A 23,010-nucleotide genomic window follows, 5' to 3' on the forward strand; every position below is an offset into this window, starting at 1 on the left:
CCCACAGTAACGCTGAACAGGAAAGGCACTTCAGTTTAGTTCGCAAGAACAAGACAGACAGTCGGTCAAGTCTCAAGCTTGATGGGACTCTATCTGGCATACTAGCCATGAAGTCACAGTACCCAGAGTCCACTGTTCCCTGTTTCAAATGGAAGCCTACTAAAGCAACCCTGTAGAAAGCGAAGCGAGCTGCTGTAAACTACAACAAGAAACACTGATTGGATGATTCTCTCTAGTCTCATTGTATTGCAAAAGTAGACTATACTTATTTAGGAGTATTTATATCATTTCAGTTGAAAATTACCAACCTCCCTAATTTCCCCTTATTCTCCCTATTTTTTGGCCCTGAAAAATGTTATTCTCCCTATTTTGGGGTCAAACAGGTTGACAGGTCTGATGTTAAGGTATTTCACGACTCCTCTTTATAAATTTTATATTTATACTGGAATGAGTAAAAGAATGAAATTTATGGAGATGTTTGACCTAGTACTGACCTTGTACGGTCATGTTTAATAAAGGAGAAGGGTAACTCCGACACTGAGCAGACAGTTAAGAATATCGACTCTAACTGGTCGATTCACTGTTTGAGCTAAAAATCACACGTTTGGTCCATATGCAATTCAGGAAGGAAGCTACACACAAAATATTGCTGCAATTGTGGTATCCATTCATCAAACTAGCAAATCACATGTATTTTATGTTGGTTTCCACAAATAGCAACTAATCATGTTGAGTTGAACATCCTCATTGCCAGGAAACTGGAATGCACGGTTTTTACTTTAGTGTGTTACCACCTAGGCCAATGCAATCCATTCAGGATATTATACAATAATGCCCCCTTATTGCCAATTCGGCAACTGAGATTTTTTTTTGGGGGGGGCATGTCATTATTCATAAAACATATATGCGGTACACGGTTTGTGGCATTTCTGAAATTAAAGTTTCTGAATGCTTCGTTAATATGCAAACTTATATTATTTGTATGGAAGTAATAGTAATTCTATTGTTTTACCATATATTAAACTAAAGGTTTCTTTAACCATTTTTATTCGAAAGTCATTTTCTGTTTCTTTCATATGGACTTTTCAGCCTCAAACATGAATTTAAATTTGTTGTAAAAATGTGGAGGATTCTGGTAATAGCTCTCTCATCTTAGTGCAAAAAGTTATAATATTTAGCTTGGAGTATGGAATATTAAAAAGGTGTTAGGTATCCTCAATAAAACTAAAATGAATGTTAATCATTGTGTAGATTAAAAAGTATAATTTCAAGCAGATATTAATTACCTTCTTCCAAAATAGATTAACATGAAGACAAAGCCAGGAAAGGTGATCTAATGTTTCCTCATTATCATAACAAAATGTGTACAAAAAGAAGAATCATTGATATTCAGTTTACAAAGATAATTAGTCACCCCCTCATATCCTATGCAGGAAGCAAATGTGAAAGTATTGTAACTTTGCATCTCTTGTGTAGCTATGTAAGGGGGGGTAGGGGGGCGGAAATATCCTCGTCCTTGTCCATAATGTGATATTACTAGAATTTTGCTGCCATATTATTTAATCAACATAAGTTGAGCAAGGCTTAGAAACTTTACATTTCATTAAGGTTCTACAAACATAACTTGTTGACCTATGGACGGAAGAAAACTTCATTAAATTTGGAATGTTGACAAATTTGTGTTCTCACACGCTACTGGTATTGGTTCTCAAATGACTTGGAATTGCAGAATCAATACCCTAATAATACGTAAATGGAGAATTTCTGATTTCAAATTTATTGATGAAGTTATCTCATCTATAACTCATCTATCATTAGTAAGAAAGTCACTGACTAAGAAGGCATTCTATTGTCTCAAGATATTAATGTCAGTGATTTTGTTTCCAATTTTAATGAAGGAGTTGTTTAAACCATATTGGTAACCAAAATCTTTTTCTCGGTTAACAAATTAAAAACATGACAATGAAAATTGAAGGTTACATGAAAGGCCAACTTGTCGGTTATCCAATGATAGGTAGCGTTTAGATAGTGAGAACTTCTATGATCTAGACTTAGAGACCACATTACTTTTGTGATTTAAGTGTGTAAGTGTTTGGTTTATAAATGTATAAGATAAACATGCCCCTGATTATTTGTGTAAGATGTTTACTAGGCGTGTGTCGTCATACCGAATAAGAAGCATATCTGCTACTACTTTAAATGTTCCCACCACCCGCACAAAACAGTTTGGCAACCGTGTATTTTCTGTTACTGGGGCCAGACTGCCGTCTTCGGTTGCTAATCAATCCACATTTTTCTCTTTCAAAAAAGCTCTGAAGACAGTTCTCTTTAATGAGGCCTTAAAGTTATCCTATTTTTCTTTTTTCTGTCTTGTTGCTGGTTTTGTTCATTTGTATGTCTTATTTTTTTTCCAGGTAATTGCTTTAAAGCACCATAGAATAGTTTTAGTTATGGCTCGTTCTAAGTGCCTTATATAAATATATATATAAGTCAATGGGACTTTTAATGGGCGCATGCCACCTGTAACCAAGCTGGTGTATAATAAGTACCGACAGGGTAACATGTTAAGGAGAATAAACGACATTATTGTCCATGTCTTCCTCTTGTTTAGCTCTTGTTGGTTTTCTCATTCTATCCTCTCACCAAGTTGTGACTTTTTCTCTTTCATTGTACTTTCATCTAGTCACCAAGCTCTCTTATATTCTCTGTGAAGGTTTACATCTTTATATTCATGTGAATACTGCAGTGGTTTTACATCTCAAGTACTACCATTCAATGCTGATTCACCAAATATTAAGAAGACAATTTTTTTTTAAAGATGTGGAAGTTTAGGGGCTCTTGTTAGAGCTACCCTTACTTTACAAACAAATATTATAAACTGTTTCCCCATGTTAGAAAAATATTATGTTCAATTGTCAAATCATACACACCCTACCCTCAGTTAATTTAATGAGGAAATCAATATGTGTGATGCAATAAATGTAACATTAGACTCTCTATTAACACAGACAAGGCCAGTACTAGAAATAAAATGAGCCATTCGTTTGTTCTTCAAGTGCTTCTTCATTTGCTAATATAGGTAAAAACATGTACACATGTAATGCAGTCCAGTATTTCAAACACAGGATAGATGGAAAACTGACACCATTCTCAATCAAAATGCTGTGTAGGATATGTACTACTACTATCAACCAATCAGATCAAGGCTTTATTGTTCATAATGCTAGCAGATGGTAACCTTCAGCCAATCGTATCAAAGCATTATCGATTCTTGTTATTTGTTAATCAATCATTTGCTCACCGGCTTGTTCAAGTGTAACAGGAAATGTCACTCACAACTAAGTAAGCCAAGCCTATGATGTCATAGGGAATTCCCAGATTCAATTTTTCCAATTGGCTTAAAGGTTCATAGTGTCTCTTTGTTAATAAAGCTGTGAGCAATGTGGATCACACTGGCCTGGAGGTAACTTTGCACAGCATTGTTCACTAAACTATTGATAGAACTGTTTTATATAAAAGGTTGCTATTGAATGGAAAAGAACACATATTGCTGAACTTATTCAATATTTACTGTACGGCATTCAGAGGAATACCATGTATTGCTGGTAAGTCTCTTCATATTTGCCATGTTTTTGTAAGTTATTACTCTTGTTTAATTTATTTAACCAACTAAGTCAGGAAAATCTGAATATTAATTTCAATATGCTGTGTTGTATGAATAACAATACGATTAACTGACCATTAGTAAGGTTTTATTCGACTGAAAAATTCAACTGTAGAATGATGTACATTCAAGCAAAATGGCTGCTGGCAGTAAGGTAACTATGGCCATAAGAAAACACTCAAGTATGCTAGGCCCGGAATGCCATGTGCAACTATCATACTAGTACTGTAACTATGGAAATCCATGCAACCCTATATCATCACATGTTGGAGGCAAAATAAAGTCAACTAAGTAAAAAAAAATATATATATATATATATTACACTTCAAAAGGAATGGATCGTTAATGTTAGCTAATTTCTTTTAATATTTTTCGTAATTCAATCAATCGTTAATTATTTCAGTAATTTACTGTCGATATTACTAAAGCGATCCTTCTTTCATTACTCAAAAAAAAATATTAAAAATCTTGATTATACCAGACTGTGTACAGCTGCACAGCTCATATTTACCAGTTCAGAGAAAAGTAATTCTGCAGAATTTATGAAGCATGGACAAAATATACAGCCAATAAATTTCCAAGTTACATAACTGAAGGTAGTTTTGGCAAGAGATAGTTGGTGAAGGAAGAGGAAAGGAGGATGAAAGGGGAGATAGGGAAAGAGTTAAAATATACACATTTGGATTCTTCTATGGGTGTATGTATGTGTGTATGTATGTATGTGTGTATGTATGTATGTATGTGTGTGTGTATGTATGTATGTATGTATGTATGTATTTTAGATCCTCCTGCGAGCAGGAAATCGCGAAGAAGCCTCATTGGCTTATCAAAGCCGCAAGCTGACCGAAGTCAGTCTCTTAGATTCATATTTAACGTCCATGATTATGAATTGTCAATTGTCAACAACTCTGTAACTGGACGACATACATTAATCTGGGAGTGACTGGAACCAGGGACCTTATGATTGAAAGGCACCGGCGTTAACCCCTGAGCTAACACTCCACTTCTGTCACTCTGTCCCTGCTCTGAAGTATCTAAAATCCAGTTGAAAAACATATGGTGTTTCTTTAGATAATGTTCAGCCCAATGTAGACAATAGGGATAAACTTCAATCCAATGAAAATAACATGGATTGTCTGCATCACTTAAAATAGAAATAAGATAATTAAACAAGAACAAAAAGAAACTTGACAGGACAGCAGTTCCTATTCTCATTCAAAAGTGACGTTCAAATCGGCATACATTTGTTCCCTTTGCTGCTTCGGTGAAAACGAGTATCTCGCATTAACGATGTGTTCTTAATTAAGCTGCAGATTATTGCTGTCTACAGCACAATGACAAAACACCCACCTAACCTTCCTAGAATAATAAACACTTAAAGTTAAAAACAAACGAGTATGATTGCCTTTCACATTAAACGAGCGTGAGAAACTTTATTTTAACTTGATTTTAATTAGCTTTCTCTCGTGAAAGTTCGACTTAAAGATATAGACGTTAACAGATAAGGAAATGAAACTGGTTTTGTTTGTGATGTAATAATGGATAATATATCCAAAAAAAGATAGAACCGTTTTGCCCAGTACTTGACTTTTAACAGAGATAAACAATGCAGGCTGCTGCTGTATATACTCACCCATGCCTTCACTTTGAGTATTATTGAAGACACCTTCAGTTTCTGAGTTGCTGGATCTTTGCGAACACTGAATGAAAGGAAAAAACAATTCATGAGTTTGGTAGATTATTTCCTTTCCCATTCCAAATTATCAACTAAAACTTTCAAAATTTTGAAAATTAGAAGTCTTCCAACTTTACAAAACAATAACTAAAAAACAAAATTAAAAATAGTAATATATGCCATGTAAGAAACTGCAAGAAAATTGGACATTTCTAAGGTTTAATTAAATTATGAACCCGTCATGACTGTTTCGTTTAATAATTGGTTCATACCTTTTGTCCATAAGTTATGCAAGACATTTAATTGCTGTCCAAACTTCCAAAACACTCTCCTCTGCTATTCTGATATATTTTGACTTATAAATATCCATATAATATTTTCTTGATAGCTCAAAACAATAATTTTGTCAAACTAAATTTGTAAGGCTGGCATAAACTTATAGTTGATAAAAACAAAATTATAACATATATGTAAAATATTTGTAGTTTCGCACAAACACTATAGTTGCATTGTTTTTTTGTGACGAAGATGAGAACGCTTTTGGAGGTATAAGGTCAAGACACGCTGCTGATGAATATTCAACGTTATGCAAAGTATCTAGCCACAGAGGGTCACATTCATGTTTTCTGTACATCAAACATTCACCATAAAATATGATAAATTATTATGCAAATTTTTAAAGGATGCATATTTCATGATTATTCCATTGTACACCTTACACTTATGTAGAAGTAGTAACTTTAATGCCGCTATATTATTTATTCAGTTACGTTTTCATGTGACCATTTTTAAGTCAGCTGTGTCTGCTAGTATTTGTTAGATGCTGCTATTCACATATATGCTTGATGGATGATATTAACACTTAGGAATGACATTTCCCTCATGTTTCATGAGACATGTACAACAGTTTCTATTGGTTGTCTTTTCATACCAAACACATTCATGTAGGCTATACCCTTCACAGGCGCGTAGCCAGGAATTTGCCAAGGGAGGGGCGAAACTGTAGATTCGGCATTGCAAACTATCTAAGCGTAGTGCCACCATGGTTGGCGCGAAGCGTACAAGAAAATTTTGGCTGAAAATGCCTACCAAATTGCTGGAAATGGCACTTCCCAGGCCTTGTTAGTTGCATCTTAGCATTTTCTCTTTTGAAAATACTAGCAATATCATAAAAACATTAAAAAAAAAAATTTAAAAATATGCTCAAGGGGGGGCGGCTGCCCCCTTCGCCCCCCCCCCTTGGCTACGCGCCTGACCCTTTATAGAATGTTTTATTGTCCTTATCATGTGTTTATAATATCAAAGTTAACTTTATAAATGTAAGAACTTCTCCTACCACATTGGGTTATTACTGTAGTAATATCTGTTTGTTATTATGAATTACAATACAAGGCTGGAAGTCAGGCTTGGTCATGCAGTGCAAGGCCATTTGGCCTCTGTGATTTTTAAATTCGGGAGGGCACCAAAGGCATCAAATATGGCACTAAGGCCAAAAATTATTTGGCAGTAGGGCACCATAAAAAAATGTTGCTAAACAGCCAAAGAAACATCAGTATTAGCTTAATGTGATATTATGAGTATGAAGCAGAACACATTACACACATACTATTGGTTTGTTCAATCATGTATTAAATCTAATAAGATAAAGTGCAAAGCACTAAATATGCACAAACACATGTATGAATTGGTTCATACACAGGTCGTAAACGGGAAAAAACCCCCAAAACCCAAAACCAAACAATGGTATAAGAAACAATAGACTGCGATACACTTACAGTAATACAAACATATACAGCAAGTCCTACAAACCAGAAACTTATCTTCTCACTTATGAATTAAATTAAATTTAGTTTGATATTATCTGATCTTTATCTCGTGGAAGTTTATTTCATATTATGAACTTTTTTTTTTTACGAATCTATTTGGAACTACATTCAAGCGAAAGGGCACAGCGGCCAAATTACGGCCAAGGATTTTGGGCACGACAGCCCGGCCTTGTGGCCTCCGATGATAGGTGCTTTCGTAGGGCACCAAGGCCATCCTGGAAAAATATGATGGCCATGGCCTTCGTGGCCTTTGTTTACTTCCAGCCCTGCAATATTTCACTATATCTGTTCTTCATAACATTACGTCACCACTTTAAATTTCGTCAAATTTCAAGCTCTGTATTTCTCCCATTTATCCCAGTATCACATTGGTATATATATATTATAATAATGTATACTGATGAGTGTACTATTACCATACCTGACTAAATCTTTGTAGATAACCTTTGTGGTTGTCAAGTAAGGCTCAATAAAGTCCTCATACTGACAAACAGCTCCTCCAAGGCAGATGTGCTTAAAGAGAAGGAAGAGGAATTCTTGCCTCTCTGCATCGTTGTACATCTCATAGTTGTCGGAATCCTCTAAGAGCAGCATCTGCATATATAGATGATTAAACAATTTCATGATGATATGAAACACACCAGTACACATACATGTCATCAGACAGAGATGTTGGATATATATATTAGTGAAGGTACTTTTATTGAGAGGTAGGAAACACACCAGTAGCATACATGTCATCAGACAGAGAAGTTGGATATATATTAGTTAAGGTACTATTGGTAGAAAACATACCAGTAGCATCTCATGATACCAGACAGAGAGGTCTAATGTATTGTATGTATGTATTTTAGATCCCCCTGCAAGCATAAACTCGCGAAGACTCATTGGCTTATCAAAGCCGCAAGCTGACCGAAGTCAGTCTCTTAGATTCATATTTAATGTCTATGATTATGAATTGTCAATTGTCAACAACTCTGTAACTGGACGACATATACATTAATCTGGGAGTGACTCGATTCGGGGACCTTATGATTGATAGGCACCGGCGTTAACCACTGAGCTAACACTCCACTAATAGTTGAGGTATATTTAAGCAGTAGAGAACATGCCAGTAACATGTCACCATATTAGACAGAGTGGTTGGATAGATTAGTTGAAGTGTGTTTGAGAGCTCAACAATAACCACTTGTGATATTATCGGAATTTTGTTTGAACATTCTAAGACTGGCATATATCCGCATGCAAAGTTGTCAAATTGCTATACAAGTCCAAATATGTGTAGCAATGTATTGTACATGTATATTACATAGGAAACCATAGTATAAGAGAGACATTTCTGAGACTTCAAAAATGTGCACACTAAATTATTACCCAATAAAAAATCAAACCATTTACATGCATAAGAGTACATAAATAATGTGTCTTTGCTGTTCTTTGATTGTCTTTTAGTTCTTGAAGGTCAAAAAGATGAAACTAGTGAATTCAAAAGGAGTGGGGCTTGGGGAAAATGGCATTTATTCCTTGTGACTAGGTTACCAGATTCCCACACCTAAAATCTGCCACTTTCAGTGCTGCCTGCTATTCTCCACTAAATTGTATACTTCTATCTCTATAAGATCAGTTCCATCTTTTGACAAGTTTACCTTTCAATCTCCCCCCCCCCCCCCCAACCCCCTTCCAGTTTAATTTACATCTGGTTATGGATGGAGGACACTACTGGGATCATGCAGTTTAGGCCAATAATGTCTTAATTTACCTTCCTAAGTTCATCCGAGATGGTGAAATCCTCATAAAAATCATCAAAACACTTCACGATATGGCCTGATTCTCGGACAACGTCTTGATCGGTAAGCCGATCGAAGAAAGTCATCGATGTGACACTGCAGGGTATTTCCGTGACTTCAACTTTACCTGCTGCCATCCCTGACACAAAGACAAGATTCAAGGAAAAGAATATTTACTACTTCAGTTGTATGTGATATATGCATGTATGTTTGTATGTATGTATGTATGGGTGGTATGTGTGTATGTATGTATTTCAGATCCTCCAGGAACTTGTGAAGAAGCCATCATTGGCTTATCGAAGCTGCAAGCTGACCGATATATACTTCCACTCATACTTCAATCAATTCTCTACGTCAGGATGTTTCTTAGAATCTCATATTATGATAAATAACATAACAATATAACAAAATAATATTAAAAATATACAGAGAAATGTTGACAGGGAGTGAAGTTTTCAACAGGAAACTGAAAACAGGGCTTTCCAAGATTGTATTTCTGTACTTCCTTGTTTAAGCATACCATGACGTACTCCCATCTCATTAAATTTAAACCTTTCAGTTATACAATGAGATTTAAGATGCCAGGTTGTGTTCACCATGCACGTAGGCAGTGCGTTCTTGGCCAAATTCTTAGGTTCACTTGAGTCTTGCTCTTACTTTTGGAGTGATATGCTAATTAATACTAGTACTTTTGAGGGGTCTGCTTTATACCACCGATTACAACACAAATTAGATATCTCATAGTTAGTAGTCTCCCTCAACTTTCTAGGGTGTGCTTTTGCTATCCCTGGAGATCCGTCAGGGGGGTAGGAAGCTTCCAAAAAGTGGGGGGAGGGGCACAACATCAGAGGGGGCACTTTCTCATTCCACAACCACCACTCGTTATGCTCTAAACCAATACACACCGGCCATATCACTTAAATATACATGATGTGTTCTTATGCTATCAATACTACCTATTGGGATTGTTTATTGTTAACCGTGCAACAAAAAGATATGGGATGCCATTTTAATAATAGCATACATGTACAGACTAAAAATAAAAAAATTAAAATAAAATATAAAAATTAGCAAAAGCTTAAGATATCCAAAAATCAGTTCTTCATCAAAGGGGCACATTTTATTTGCCAGTAGGGCACATTTGCTATTTTGGAAAAAAAAGTTGGGGCATGGGCCCCCAGTGCCCCCCCTCCCCCCCCCACGGCTCCTACCACCCTGAGATCAGTATTTTTCACACAAATCAGAAGGTCTCCCAATGATCTAGTATTTAAGTTACAGCCGTATATATAATTTGAAACATGAATCAACTTAAAACTATTTTGTGACTAATGATTCAACATTGACTTGAGAGAAGGATCAAGGTCTAAATCAATGGAAAATAAACTGGAACTATTTAATTTTTCATCTTTAATAATTGCAGGATTCATGGCTTCACTTTTAACAAAGCCTTAGTGGCAAGATCAGTATTCTGTACCGTCAATCCACCACTAACTGGATCACGACTCATCCCCTAACGTGACAAAATGTTACCCGACCCCAGATACCGATCACCCTGTGACGTTTTTATATAGCCCCCTAAGCCATCCACCCGTACAATATAAACAACCTGGGAACTCCTAGTCCTAGTTTTTCAACCTTAAGCCTTCTTTGTGATAAAATATATTACAAATTCACAGGATACAGTTAAAACAATGTAAAATCAAAACATGGCTGACTATAACACTGAAGGGGGTGGAGTCAGTAGTGTTCACCAAATTCTGAATTGCGCATAAATGCAACAGTAGTTAATAGCACAATATTAATATCTACTGATGGAGGATGTTCTTCAGCACATCTACATCAGGATTCACCATTGATGACCCTAGGGGGCCACACCTCCCTCCTTTGTAAAAGTTGCTGGGTAGCCTCTGCATTTCATTAAATATTATTTATTGGAGAAAACAGTGAATGACTTGCTAATTAGGAGTGTTCAACTAATTGTAGCCAATTAGATGTATTCATAATTTAGAGAGCTAGTGTTGTTAAGTTGTGTGTATATATTTCACAAGGCTTGATTGTATGTCTTCATAATGTCGATAGCTAGTGTTGTGAACTTCTGTGTACATATCACAAGGCTTGATTACATGTCTTCATAATGTTGACAGCTAGTGTTGTTAAGTTGTGTGTATATATCACAAGGCTAGATTACATATATCTTTATAAGGTTGAGGGCTAGTGTTGTTAACTTCTGTGTATAATATCACAAGGCTTGATAACATGTCTTCATAAGGTTGAGAGCTAGTGTTGTTAAGTTGTGTGTATATATCACAAGGCTAGATTACATGTCTTTATAAGGTTGATAGCTAGTTGTGTTATTATTAAGTTGTGTGTATATCACATAACAAGGCTTGGTTACATGTCTTCATAAGGTTGAGAGCTAGTGTTGTGAACTTCTGTGTACATATCAGAAGGTTAGATTACATGTCTTCATAATGTTGATAGCTAGTGTTGTTAAGTTGTGTGTATATATCACAAGGCTTTATTACATGTCTTCATAAGGTTGAGAGCTAGTGTTGTGAACTTCTGTGTATAATATCATAAGGCTTGATAACATGTCTTCATAAGGTTGAGAGCTAGTGTTGTTAAGTTGTGTGTATATATCACAAGGCTAGATTACATGTCTTTATAAGGTTGATAGCTAGTTGTGTTGTTATTAAGTTGTGTGTATATCACATAACAAGGCTTGGTTACATGTCTTCATAAGGTTGAGGGCTAGTGTTGTTAAGTTGTGTGTATATATCAGAAGGTTAGATTACATGTCTTCATAATGTTGATAAGTTGTGTGTATATATATATATCACAAGGCTTTATTACATGTCTTCATAAGGTTGAGAGCTAGTGTTGTGAACTTCTGTGTATAATATCACAAGGCTTGATAACATGTCTTCATAAGGTTGAGAGCTAGTGTTGTCCAATTCTGTGTACTTTATATCACAAGGCTTACAAGATTACAGCTCAATATGCAGCCATCTCATTGATATACTAAAGGGGGAGACAGTGTTATCACCAAACTAATCTTCTACTTATCATCAAGGATTGGTATAGTGTCTATCCTCATTATGCTTACTCGTTACATTTCACTTCTGAGTTGAAATACTTTTATGTTTTTCCACCACGAGAGCTATAGAGCTATTTGTAGTATGCCTGTGAAAAACTCACTTCCTCTTTTTACAAAGAGAGAGAGAGATAGCCGAAAGAAATTAAAAGGGCTGAAAGCCTGCTGTAATACAAAGACATTTTTTTCATATTGTACAGTGATATCAACATATATATGGAAACCTTGCTAAGAAAACATCCTTGTTTGCTGAGCACAAACATATTAGTTCACACTCTTTTATTATATCGTTCAAAGTTCAACTCTGATTGTTCTAACAAAAAACTTGAAAAGGGGAAGGTGGCTCTTTGAAGATCCCAACAATATCCCCATTCAATGGTCTAGTTTTCTTTTCTTTCTTTTCTCAGTCACTAGTTAACTACGTTAAAAAAAAAAGAAAACAATTTTGGTCACCGTCAAAAACTTACACAGACAGAAATTTGAAGGATCAAACTTTTAAATTCAGAATATTCCACTTTATGCTAGTGAGTAAAGGGGTAGCTGAGAAATCTTTTTGTTTTTCCAAGGCAGTCATTTTGCAAATACTTACCAACAGGTCCAACTGTTCCATTATCACCCACAACTTTAATGGTAGATATTACAGCAGGGTCTTGCAGAAAGTCCTGCCAAAAATAGAAAGAGAAGAAAAAAAGGCTTTATAATTTTGTTTCATGTACAACAATCCCATTAATATGATCAATTTTGGAATTTCTTTTGGGTCATCTTTAATTCATCACAAAGCACACAACTCTGTCCAAAACTTTAGAGTTGACCACGCACAGTGTTATAAAGCTTGGTATATACTCATAAAGTACAGTGTTAACCTGTTAGAATCACTCTCAACTGTAAAGGGGCAAAGAGATCAATAAGATGTCATGTAACACAATGAACCAGGGCAGGTGTAAATAATTATGCTGTTTGCTGAACAATTATCAACAGGTTTAACAATATAACTACATTTTGCAAACTTCCCATGATTTCTCACTATGTAATATTTAGGGTAAACTGATGAAACAACAATATTTCATATATTTATATAAATAGTTATATATGTATATCACATCAATATTTAATTTAACATTACACTATATTGCATATCATATCATATCTTATTTAATAAATGGGTCTTTGGTGTACCAGAAACTCTGTAAATGGGACATCGTGGATTAGTTACTCCAAAATAAAGGACATGGTAGGTTCTTATATTAATAGTTAATACAGTCTTGAACTTCTTGCACACATTAAGAGAGGTGGATCTACTTATCAAGCATGGAGTGCGTGTACCATGAGTTTCAGTTAACAATCCAAGGAAATGCATATATATTTATACAAACAAACATCACTGTTCTAAGATTCCTTTTGCCATCAGGAAGGAATCAAAAACAGAATATCAATGGCCCCAGAATACAAATAATATGTTAAATAAATACTCAAAAAATTAACAACAAATTTGAATTGACTTGCAAGAATGGAATAAAGAACAGGAAAGAGAAAGAAACATCAAACTGAAGATAACAGAATGAAAAAAGGAGATAGAGAAAATGCTAAAGAACAAGAGAAAATTTAAATAGCAGGACATGAAAAGGAAAAAGAAAAGAAACAAAGAGAGGGCGAGAGAGAGGAGACAGAAAGTGGAAGGAGACAGACTTGTAAAGAGAAAGAATAAAAGGTAGATACTATGATAGCTGTGACACTTATGTCTTTAAGACACAGAGGTTAAATAACAAGGCAAAAGGAAAGAAGGATGTGATAAAGATGACAAGGTGAAAGGCAGAGGGGCTTAGTGAAAGGAAAAGAAGTAAATGACTGATCTTTATGACACACTTCAAGTAATTACTGCATTACAACGAAATGTTCAAAGAGACACCAGAAACTTGTTACAATGCAGACTGAAAATACTGTTGAGGGTACGTGTCTCAATATTATCAAATGAGTTCCAGAGATAATGTACCTTTGGAATTACAGTAGGATCGACCCTATGAAAACAGTGTTTAAAACGATCTGAGAGCATGGCGAGGAGTCGTCATATTGTAATTCGAATAGGGGAGGGGGAACTGTTATCACAGAGTGTTTACAGGGTACATGATTGTTGTGAACAATGATAAATGTGGAAGTGTTCCTAACAATTGTCTTAACAGCTAAGTCAAAGGTTATATTTAAGTTGATCACATTTTTTCCCAATAAATCCGGGGACATGGTGTTGATTTTGATACCCCCCCTCTCTCCCGCACCTCCCACTACATTCCATTTTGACAGCAAGGGTTATGAACCAAACTTCACCTATACAAATAAAGGGATGGTGGAATTTTGAGGGCCTTTGAGTATTTCAGGGGTTCTATACTTCTAACACCGGCCTCATTGAAATGGATTGTCTGCACATGGTATAAAAATAACGTCAAAAAGCTTGGAAGGTAACTGGGAGTCTCCTTATTAATTTCTATGTTCAAAACGATGTTTTCCACATGAAATACAACCGATCGATGTAATTACTCATGGATCTGAGATACATACATCTGTGAATCATGAAAGTAATTATAGGTAATGCTTACGTTGAAGCTGCATGTCTCTAACGAGCAGAAAGTCAAACAGGCAAAACTGAAATTATTCAGGACTGTTGTATGATTTCTGGAATATTCCAGGGACAGTGCATAAAATCCCAGTGAAAACAGGAATGTCTGATCACCTTAATTATTCTTTATTTGAAATGGACTCCAATTTGCCAGGAGCATGGTTTGTCACTGTAGTATAATATTCTGACCAAAGCAAAATGTAAATTATGGTGAAATTGTACAATTATATTAATTTAAGTTGTCATCTAATGATCTAAAATGATGGACTAAAACGGTTTCAATGGTTCCCTAATGAAATTTTCTTTATGGAAGGATTATATTTTCCTGTGAAGTTCTCTGTTCATGATTCACTGCTAGGTTTGTGTGTTATGTGAAGATTTCCAGATGATGCAATCGCTAGAAAGACAGTCACACAAACTACAGTCTGATCAAAATGTGTGAGCGGTAAGATAACAGTTTGTCATCAAGAGTTTATCAGGTCATAAAGTGTAGAGTATCGAAAGTATGTTGAGTGTCAAGAACTTATTGGTCGTCATTTTATAAGTAGTTTTAGAAAAACCTATTCACAAATGAAAACATATTCTAACTTTTTCAAGATATCATTTCAAAATCCTATCTATGATGCCTGAAGAGACTAATAGATGTCTTTGCGCAAGCTTTATCTTTTTTTCTTAGACTTAGAGTTATGGCCAACATACAGGTGGAGATGGTAAAAGAGATGACAAAGAATTGATAATCTGATTTTCATTAAACAATAATAACAACCATGCAGGCAGCCAAACTACAGTGTGGTTTCCATGATGCGAAATGAATAATCTTATATGAATGTGACACCGAGGCTGTAGGGTATAGCCAGGATGAACAACATACTGTAATTCAATCTAAAGTAGTACATACAGCAAAAGCTCGGAGATATGACAAACAATATTCATGTATTGGCAGCTGATGACTGAGATGGAAACTTTTCTTGCATTGATCTCAAGCAAAGGTGGCCGGTACACCTACAAGCCGTACATTAAGCATGCCCTGGATGATTTTCACCCCCTGGTCCCAAAAGATTTTGCATCTGGTTTGCCTCTAATACATCTAACTAGGCGACGGTTAATTTAAATTGTAACAGTGCCTGGTCATTTCATTTATGTTACTGCATCCAAACCTGAAGTTATTATTTGGTACTGAATCTCGACAATTGCAAAATACAACAGAAAACTTTAACAATGGAAGCAGAGATATCATACCGATGATTCACAATGCTATCATTCATTCAAATAGCAACGTTGTATGTATACCAACAGTACAACGTTCATTACACACCTTTGTGCACAGGCATGTATGCAGCTACGTACATGGCAACGCCAAAGTGACAGACACACTTAAGCCAATTGATATTTGGTCAAGATTTCTGATTCTTATCTACGGATGCCCTTAATCAAATTTCTTCTTTCCTTTTGAGGCAAAATGCACATGCTATCTAATAGGCTGGTCAATTGGAGATCGTTACATTATAAAACAATGACCTTTGACTTCCACAAAAAACAATAGGCTTCTTGTAACTAACGTGTCACAACTTCATGCTAAATATGAGATTAGTCCAGGTTTCACTTCTTGAGATATCGTGTTTACAATTTTCATAATTTGACCCCTGGTAACCCCACTGGTTTGCCCACAACAAAAAACAATAGGGATCTTGAACTCTACATGTCACAACAACACATACTTAATATGAGATTGGTCCAATTAAGCTAGGCGTCACACAGACACTCACACACACATACACCTGCATGACCAAAAAAGGTCACGAATATCATCCAAACCAAATATGAAAGTTAGGATACTGCTTATGTATATAAACTTGCACTCCATAGCAACTGCAATATAATATCAACATATTAGTTAAAGAGCATCAGTATTAAATCCTTTTATGAAGGAAACTCAAATTATGACCACTTCTACAAGCATTTTACCATACCCTTGAGGTATTTATCCCCACTGATGATTGATGAGATGTTTAATTCTCTAATATGAACTCATTTTAATGGCTGCTAATAACTTGTTAAGTCCCAGGAAACTACTTTTGTGGTTGAAAAGCAAACAAACTTTAACACACATTCTCAGTTCAAAGGCAGAAATAAAACCATTATTTACCATAACAAGGTCGTTTTTCTGATAAACTTGAAAAATTTGGTCATAGCTATAATATTGCACAAAGAAGTAATCTTTCATCGACCTGCAAAAAAAGAAAGAAAGAAGAAAACCATGATCAGTACACAAATAAGAACTTATTTCATGTACTACAAGTTTTAACAAATTTGACAAAGAAAATCTGATCAGTAGATCTGTTCAATGAAACAACTTAAAAAGACAAAAAAATTTAGGAAACTATCCTTTCCCAATGTTCCATTTTTCTTGCGCTCTCTTCCGTAGAACCATTAAATCAATGCCAGGCTAATCCTATAGTGGTTCCTTGCCATATGTTTTACATAAGAATATGTAATGTAAGACAAGATTTCAGGTTTTGAAAATATGTGTAAGGTTCATCCATGTGTAAAGGCTGTGACCGTACTTATATCAGGCTTGGGACGATTACATCTGAATGTAATCGATTACGATTACGATTACTTGAGAATGTATGATTACGATTACGATTATGATTACAGCCTAAAGTTGAAGTAATCGATTACGATTGCGATTACATTGTAATGTAATCGTGATTACAATCATGATTACATTGTGGTTACTTGCACAATCTTCTGCATATCTGTTTAATATAACTCTCTGCCGGGATATAGGGCAATGAAATAGGGCAAAGGAAGGGCATTTACAGTATATACGGACAAAATTGTGGAAGTATATCTACAATTTCTACCAGGCATTACACATTTATGCCTTAAAGGAATTGTCTGGTGGAAGATTTTGATACATTGTCCTTGTAGTTATTATTTTTCTCTTTCTAACCATGTAAAAATTGTCCCCATTCGACGTTCTCTTCTTGTAGAAATCTGGTTTTCAAATTCACCAGTTTCTCACCAAAAGTACCGTTTCTTCGAACGCTTCAATATGGTGATTGACGTAGTGCTTGCAGATAGGCAAAACAGGTGACTTGAAGTTAGCACTCCCAATTCCGCAGCAAATTAACTCGCGTGTGAGCACATTGAATTGCCTCATATATATAACGTACATACTCACGAACGTATACTACGATGCTCAGTTGGTGTACTTGTATAGCGTTACACATAGTACACTCACACTCAACCCACAGTTCATTAACTGTTCTTCGAAATCGCTGAAATAAAATTCACGGATCAAATTAACAGTAAAAGGAAACTTATAAAATATTCGTTAAACCGAAAGATGAAACTTGGCGGGATCGATGTCATCGCAGAACTGTCCGATTGTAAACGTTACTGTAGCCTATACACGCGAACATTCTTCGCGCTGGAGCTGGATACCGCGATGTATAAACAACGAAGAGCCTGCTGTTAAAACTTATCTTGTGTTACACAAAGACCACGAAACCACCGATCTACTACATATATTGCGGCTTAATGAGTTTTTTAAATCATATCTAATTTATAAGAAATTTCACCGGAAATTATTGAAGAAATTGATCGAATCGTTGTCAGAGCAGAATGTAGCACTGAGAAGCTTAGGCTTCGCAGAACTGTCCGATTGTCAACGTTTGAGTACAGCCTGCATGCGAACATTTTTCGCGTTGGAGCTGGATAGCGCGATGTATAGCCTGAACAACTCAGAGTCTGCTCTTAAAATTTACCTTGTGTTACACAAAGACCACGGAACCACCGCTCAAGTACATGGCGGCTTAAGGAGTTTTTGAAAACATATCTAATTTTTAACAAATTTCACCGGAAATTAAGGAAGAAATTTATCTGTATACAAACGCTGTTTTTGTTGTGATTACCGTATAGGTACTGTGCGGAGCGTGGGTTATGACGCAATCTGCTATGGCAGAGCTGACGTCACGTATTGTACTGTTCAAATCATATTTGAAATGTCTATTCATAACGATTAAAAAATCGTTTCTCTGTCAAACGCAACATTAGCGTTCTCATACTTTGACAACATGTTTGGAAAATTATTTACTATTTTTTAAGGTAACTTCTTTGGGCCACCAGACAATCCTTTTAACACGTTTAAGATGTGTAACCCGTAAGTCCAGTAAAAAACACAATTTAAATAAGGGGTTAATCAACGGTCTAGCGTGCGTTACTCACAGGATTAATGCACGATCGGGGGATAATGCAAGCGATGCACGAAGGCGGAGCGTAGCGGAGCCTGAGTGCATCCAGCGATGGCATTAACACCCGGAGTGCATTAATCCTGTGAGTAACGCACGCTAGACTGTTGATTAACCCCGTTCACTCATACACTACCATTTGTGTGGGGGAAAAATCATAAAACAAAACATTTTTGGTTACATATAACCAAAGATTTATTAAAGTGATGCCCCGTAATTTTACCGTGCGTTACTCACAGGATTAACCACGGTCAGCTGACCTGAATGGACCAATAGGATTTAGGAATCTTTACTAAGTATGAATGAACAGACAATTAAACAGACAACCAGTTGTGTATGCAAAAGAATTGTGAACGCTGAGAGGCAGTATTGAACAGAATAATTCAGGTGATAAAAAATCCTGGAATATGGCGATCAAATCCCCAGTACTTCTTAGTATAAGTTTATTGTGCTAGAGAATTCTAGAAGCAGGAACACTTCTTTGGTCACACTAAAAGCCAATAGTAAGAATTAGTTTTAATCTTTTCTACTAATTTTGCCCTTCTCATTCAAATTTCACTGTAATCATAAATGTAATACGATTACGATTACTTTGCCCTTGTAATCGATTACGATTACGATTACTTTGTAATTTTCACAAAAGTAATCGATTACGATTACGATTACTTCAAAAAATGTAATCGATTGTAATCGATTATGATTACTGATTACGATTACCCCAAGCCTGACTTATATTAATCAACCACAAATGACCTACGACCTCCACAGAAAATCTAGTTCTTGTACCCACCTAGGGTTCATATGCAAGCTTTTGTAGAGCTGTTGAAGTAATCAAAGACTTTGAAATAAGGCCTAGGCCTAGTAGTAGATGCATCATGTAAATATGCCCTAGGGTAATGAGCTATCACTTTCAATTGTTCCAATTGCATATCATTTTCGATCAATAGCATAGCCAAGGCCCTTTAGGTAGGGGATATTTGTGGGAAAACATACGTTTTGAACAACAGTGAAAATGTAAATAGGGTACAGTTAACCAACTGACACTGTTACATTTTCAACAGATGGAAGCAGCTAATAAGCATAATTTAAAACAATACATGCCACTCCCCTAACCTAGAGCCCACACTGGTGACAGGGTGACTATACTGTCTCCCACAGGCAAAAGCACTCTAGCCACCAGCGTTCCAAAGGTAGAGATCCCCCTCCAATTCTTCTCCCCCAAGTTAACTCAAGGGTACTACTACTATTATTTAAATTTTGGAGTGGGATGGGTGAAGAGCCTACCACTTCAACAGCAAGTCTTTTATATCAGATGATTCAAATGCTCCGCATTTCCTTCCATCGAGATAAACAAAGTTAAATGTTTTTTCCCTCTCTGTCGAACTTTGGACAGCAAGTGACATCTTGGAATTGACCTAGGCGTCTCTGTGTTTGGTAACTTTGCTGCGATATCCTCCTGTTCGTCCTACTTTAGTTCACAGTTTGAAAGTTTCGCGGATCCCACTAGCAGACGCGCTTTATGTTGTCATAGGAATCTGTTGGGGGAAACCTGACCTTTCACGGTTATCAATATCAACTGTACGTTTTGATAAACAAAACGCCCTAAATAAGTTCAATAGATCAATTGAAGAACTTTAATTGGTACTGATATGATATTAAACATTATTTACAACATTAAAGTATAGGTTTGGATAGAATGTGTGTCTGAAACGTCTGAAATAATAAATAAACCAATAAAAAACGACTGGTTTAGCCAGTTCACATTGTACTTTGCAATTAGCATTGATCAGCAGCTAATTTAGAGATGATCTCATACAGTGGCTGTTTTCTGTCGTATCTGGAATGAATGTGGATGAAAGGATAAAGGGTTGGAGACCTGAATCGTTCTTTTATGTTATCGATAGGACTACTGAGTGCTAGACCTAACATTTGACACTGGCCTAGGTTATGCCTATGTTAGACCTAACAGTAACATTAAATTAGGCTTGAACAGTGAAAGGCTGAAGTACTTTCAATATTCGTAAGGCTAACGCCTAACGTTGGCATGCGTACGAGTACAACTACTACAAGAGTTTAAAAACAATGCTATTGTTAAATTGAGATATCTTACTTCAGGACTAGTAATAGTATAATCCTACTCCTAGGCACAAAAGTCAGTTTTTGTAGTCTCTACATTATACTAGCCCAATAGCTGCCCCAGTTCTGTAATAGAAACTAATGTTACTCAAAGCAATGAGACTTCTGAATTTGTTGCATGCGTTAAAGTTTATTTAATAGCACCAGTAAAAGAGTAGAGTAATTAATGACAGTGCTTCAGAACAAAGATTTTGCTTCCTTCTGTCACTGCAAATTTTAGGCATTTTCATTGAAGCTGTGTAAAACTGCATTTGAAATATTGGTTACAAATAACAGACAAGAATTCAGAAACACAGCAACTACAGTGTCAGTAACAATACATAAAACTCATGCAAAGTTAGATGAATGAGCAAAGTTAACATAAACCCGCTACACTAACTGATTTTAATGCCAAATTTTTACCTCCTTCTTGAATTCAGTATTGGTCATTAAACAGCCTTAGCAATGGCCAAAGTTGCTACCCTAAAGCGAACAAACATTTTTTTTGTAATTTTGAAATACTTTCATGAATTTCTACATGGGTGAAGACATGACTACAAATACGTTGAATTTTCAACCAAGCACTAAAATATTTCTGAACATCACAGTATTGTTTATATTTTGATTGTTTATTTCATCTGGCTTATGAACCCATTACAAATTTTAGTCCCCTTGTGTGGCACCATACACCTGCTATCAAATTCCAAACTATATACAATTACAACCTTAAAATAATTTGTTGCTGGTATTCATGACATGCAGTCATTATGGCGTGTGTGTGTATTTCTGGTGTGTATATGTGTGACACCCAGCATGTAAACACGATATCTCAAGATAGGAATCATGGATACTTTTCATACATGGCATTTGAGTTTGAGTTTTCTTCCTCATTAAAAAATATTAAAAAACTTGTACAACATTTATTGCAAGGTGTTGGAAGAGGACTTAAGAAACAAGCGTTTACAAGCAGTCCCCGTTTACAAGAAGGCAATGGATAATGGCAGAACAACAAAGCAACAATGAAAGGTGCCAGATGAAAAGTAAACCAGAATGCAAAATGAATTGAGGTTTCGATGACTTCAGTGCATTAGACTTCTGGTTGTTAGCTCAGTGGTTAACGCCGGTGCCTTCCAATCATAAGGTCCCTTGTTCGAGTCACTCCAAGATTGATGTATGCCGTCCAGTTACAGAGTTGGTGACAATTCACAATCATGGACGTTAAATATGAATCTAAGAAACTGACTTCTTTCAGCTTGCGGCTTTTATAAGCCAATGATGGCTTCTTCGCAAGTTCCTGCTTGCAGGAAGATCTAATATACAGAAGCAGAACTAGCTGTTACAATAGAAATGGCCCGAACCACCATTTTGATACAATAACACCATTTTGATACAATAAGTACGTACATACATACATATATACATACATATACAGTATGTATATTCTTTCTGGAGAGTGCAAATATTATAGTGATGGTTACTTCTGCCAGCAATCCTAGACATATACATGCTATGCTTACAGTTTATTGAATTTGGTATACCAATAAAGGTAATATTCCATTAAAGGTAATATCCCATTGTGCTAAGCAGACAGATCTTAAGTTGGAACCTTGTTGTGCATCAAATATAAGATAACAACTCTCTCATGCATGGCAAAGTTTGCGTGTTATTCTTTGTACCATGAAATCAACTTTTAGAAGTCAACGGCCAAATTAACTAATATTATAAGTGCAATATGCGTCAAGGCATTATTGTAGACTTCAATAGTATACTTCTGCAAATATTAATTATCTTCAGTTAATTTTCAGAGGTTATGCAAAGTTTTTTCATAACACCCATAAAACCCATTACTTCTCTTAAAATCAGAAGCTGCTGTTGCTACATGACAGAAGAATTTATACCTTGAACAAAGCAGTGTAGAGAAAAGGATAACAGCATCAAAATGGTGGAATTTAGACGAAAAACTGAGTTCAAACGCTATCTAGACT

General features: G+C 35.8%; 2 protein-coding genes across 3 annotated transcripts in view; one reads left to right on the plus strand and one right to left on the minus strand.

Moving 5' to 3' along the window:
- Positions 1 to 20,344, minus strand: part of LOC139975417 (cilia- and flagella-associated protein 300-like) — a 23,949-nt gene extending 3,605 nt beyond the window's left edge. Inside the window, exons 1-6 of the mRNA XM_071983401.1 lie at positions 20,195 to 20,344; positions 16,801 to 16,882; positions 12,636 to 12,708; positions 8,925 to 9,091; positions 7,587 to 7,759; positions 5,298 to 5,364 (exon numbers count right to left, since the gene is read on the minus strand). Of these exons, the coding sequence (XP_071839502.1) occupies positions 5,298 to 5,364; positions 7,587 to 7,759; positions 8,925 to 9,091; positions 12,636 to 12,708; positions 16,801 to 16,882; positions 20,195 to 20,313 (681 nt within the window). The 5' untranslated portion in view covers positions 20,314 to 20,344. The remainder of the gene's footprint in view (positions 1 to 5,297; positions 5,365 to 7,586; positions 7,760 to 8,924; positions 9,092 to 12,635; positions 12,709 to 16,800; positions 16,883 to 20,194) is intronic.
- LOC139975415 (GTPase-activating protein skywalker-like) overlaps positions 3,349 to 23,010 on the plus strand; it is a 37,243-nt gene continuing 17,581 nt past the window's right edge. The window contains exon 1 of one of the 2 annotated variants that reach the window (XM_071983399.1): positions 3,349 to 3,605. In XM_071983399.1, coding sequence (XP_071839500.1) covers positions 3,595 to 3,605 — 11 coding nt within the window. In that variant the 5' untranslated portion in view covers positions 3,349 to 3,594. Of the gene's footprint in view, positions 3,606 to 20,629; positions 20,778 to 23,010 lie in introns of those variants that run through there. The other variant, XM_071983400.1, reaches the window with a different exon arrangement.

Source organism: Apostichopus japonicus, chromosome 10 (assembly GCF_037975245.1).
Source record: "Apostichopus japonicus isolate 1M-3 chromosome 10, ASM3797524v1, whole genome shotgun sequence".
Taxonomy (NCBI): Eukaryota; Metazoa; Echinodermata; class Holothuroidea; order Aspidochirotida; family Stichopodidae; genus Apostichopus; species Apostichopus japonicus.